The sequence below is a fragment of the Rutidosis leptorrhynchoides genome, chromosome 5, assembly GCF_046630445.1.
Source record: "Rutidosis leptorrhynchoides isolate AG116_Rl617_1_P2 chromosome 5, CSIRO_AGI_Rlap_v1, whole genome shotgun sequence".
In the NCBI taxonomy this organism is placed as follows: Eukaryota; Viridiplantae; Streptophyta; class Magnoliopsida; order Asterales; family Asteraceae; genus Rutidosis; species Rutidosis leptorrhynchoides.
The window spans coordinates 207,185,830-207,188,723 of NC_092337.1; the positions used below are offsets into that span (position 1 = coordinate 207,185,830).

Here is a 2,894-nt window from a genome sequence, read left to right on the forward strand (position 1 = left end):
GTCTTTAGGAATGACACCCTAGGTCATAGTTACTCTATTACTCTGTTAAAATAATTTAGGTCCCTGTATATAAATATAAAACTACACACGTGATCGGGCGAGCGGAGCTCACCTCCGCCTAATCAACCAACGACCGGCGTTGAGAATAAAAGTGTCTGTACGCCGCCCATCAGAACCGTATTCCGTTCGGTTTCGTTTTCAATTTCGATTTTGAATTCGTATTTGGTTTCGTTTTTACTTTTGCCTTTAAAAAATTTCGAAACCGAACAAATGAAATGAATAAACCGAGAAAATTGATAACTGAACCGATGAACACCCGGGTTTCCTTTCTTCCCGCTGGGTTGGTGTTATACATAGCTCGAATTATTGAAGAAAAACAAACAAAACAAGAATGTATTAGTCGCCTCTTAGTATATTAAGTTTTCATTAAGGCAAATATCACCTGAAGTATCAAATTTTAGCCTCCCCCTCCAAAAACAAAGGTAACACAACCTTATCAAGAACCAACCATAAACATTAATCTATGAAAAAGATTGTTAAAATAACACAATCTAATTTCCCTTCACTTTATGTTTTACTTAGTGTATGATTAGTGTTGCAGGTTATATTCAAGACTTGTGATGCTGTCTAAGACAAGATCAAGTTGTGTTAAGAAGATGTTGAAGAGCTAAACCCTTTGTGAATCGAGTATAAGTCAAAAGTAGTCAACATACCTAGTATGGGGGCAAAATTGTACTTATACAACGATGGGACACAATTGGGTTTAGTCATCATTACTACAAGGACCATTTTTGTCATTTATCATATTTAATTAAGTATAGGGACCTTTCTGTTTTTTTTGTAAAGTTGTAAAAGGGTCGGTTGTGTGTTTTTGATATATGCCAGTTTAGGGTTGAGAAAGAATTAACTTTCTCTGATATTACACACACATTCAATATTGTTCTCTCTGTAATCGTTGGTTGAATCCCTTAGTTAGGGTTTCTGGTTTGTTGTTCATTGAGTTGATGAACACAAGTTTGTAAAACTGTTATTGATTCAAGAGTTTTGATTGTTATTGTTTCTGGTTTCGATTGTAGTATACATCTGTGTATACTTGTTGGTGATTGATTTGTTCTTTTGACATGGTATCAGAGCGATTCGCCTAATATAAATCATTGGTTGGGAGTTCCGGTCTTGTTACTGTTCAATTTTTTGGGCGATTCGATCATCTGGAAAAATTAGGGTTTGAAAATAAACCCTAATCTGTTCGTGTTTTGGGAATCTTGATTGTTCTGGATCTTTTTTCTCTTTCTTCCGCTGCTATTGATAAAGATCTAGGGGAGTATCAAAATTCTCTTTACTTACATACTTTTATATTTTCTGTATAATTAATTGATTCTTGATTTGATCACCATAGCCCAACTCTTGACCTTGATTCATTGAAATCAACGGAAACCTGATCAAGCTTTGGTTTGATCATTTAAGGATCAATTAATTCTTTTATTGTCATATTGTTAGTTTCTATTTTTTGTTTGTTTAATTTGTTGCTGTTATGGCAAAAGATGATGATGCTTCTGGTAGTAATCCTACACAAATAAGCAAACTGGACTTTGGAGATCCTCTATATCTTTATCCAAGTGATATAAGTAGTACACCTTTGATTAATGTTAAACTTAAGGGAACTGAAAATTATAAATCTTGGGCTTGTGCCATGGAACTTGCTTTGAAAACTAAGAACAAAATTGGTTTTATTAATGGAACTTTAAAAAAGGATGAAGGTAATGAGGTTCTTGAAGTCCAGTGGGATAGATGTAATGCTGTTGTTTTGTCTTGGATTCTTGGTTCTATGACTGAAGAGTTATACAATGGTCAAATTTATTCTAAAATTGCATCAGATGTTTGGAAAGAATTAAAAGAAACATATGATAAAATAGATGGATCTGTGATCTTTAAACTTTATCAAAAGTTGAATTCTATAACACAAGGTGGTAGTTCTGTTTCAGACTATTATCATAATCTTAATTCACTTTGAAAACAATATGACACAATGGTGCAACTTCCTAGTTGTGATCTTACATCATCAAAAGCTTTTAAAGATCACACTAGTTTAATAAAATTAATGCAATTTCTAATGGGTCTTGATGATATTTATCAGCCTATTAGAAGTAATATTCTAACTAGAGATCCACTGCCCTCAGTGAACACTGCATTCTCAATTATTTCAAGAGAAGAATCTCACAGAAAATCAAATTTAAATGGAAAAAAAGAATGCTGAGTCATCTGCTTTCTACACTAATTCTTTTAAATCTAATACTAATACTTAATATAAAGAATTAAAATGTAGTAAGTGTGGGAGAACTAATCATACTGTTGATAAGTGTTTTGAAGTTGTTGGTTATCCTACTAGAACTGGAAATTTAAAATGTACTAAGTGTGGGATGACAAATCATACTGTTGATAAGTGTTTTGAAGTTATTGGTTACCCTAACAATCTAAAGAAAAAAGGATTTGGTACTTCAAATAACTTTAGGGGTAATTCAAGTAAAACTAATAATGAGAATTTTGGGAGCAGTTCCTCTACTCCTATTTCTTTAAGTAATGATCAAATAATGAAGTTGTTAAGCTTACTGGATGATAAAGGTGGTGTCAAACCTGGTGTTTCCAATATGTTAGGTAACTTTGAAAACTTTAATGTCTTTTTTAACACCAACTTTAATATTTTTTACAAAAATAACATGATTACTGGTAACACAGACAACATACATTATGGGTGGATCATTGATTCTGGAGCCAACCAACATATGACTAATTCAACTAAAAATTTTGTGTCTTACACTGATGTGAGTGATTTAAATCTAACTGTGTCACATCCTAATGGTACTAAAGCTAAACTTAATAAAATTGGGAATTTAAGA

At 32.5% G+C, this 2,894-nt stretch overlaps 1 protein-coding gene across 1 annotated transcript; it reads left to right on the forward strand.

Annotated features, from left to right (window-relative positions):
* The first annotated feature begins 1,531 nt into the window (after positions 1-1,531).
* LOC139849244 (uncharacterized) lies at positions 1,532-2,011 on the forward strand. The gene has a single exon (XM_071838903.1). It carries the CDS (start codon positions 1,532-1,534, stop codon positions 2,009-2,011), a length of 480 nt encoding a protein of 159 aa, XP_071695004.1.
* The last annotated feature ends 883 nt before the right edge of the window (positions 2,012-2,894 follow it).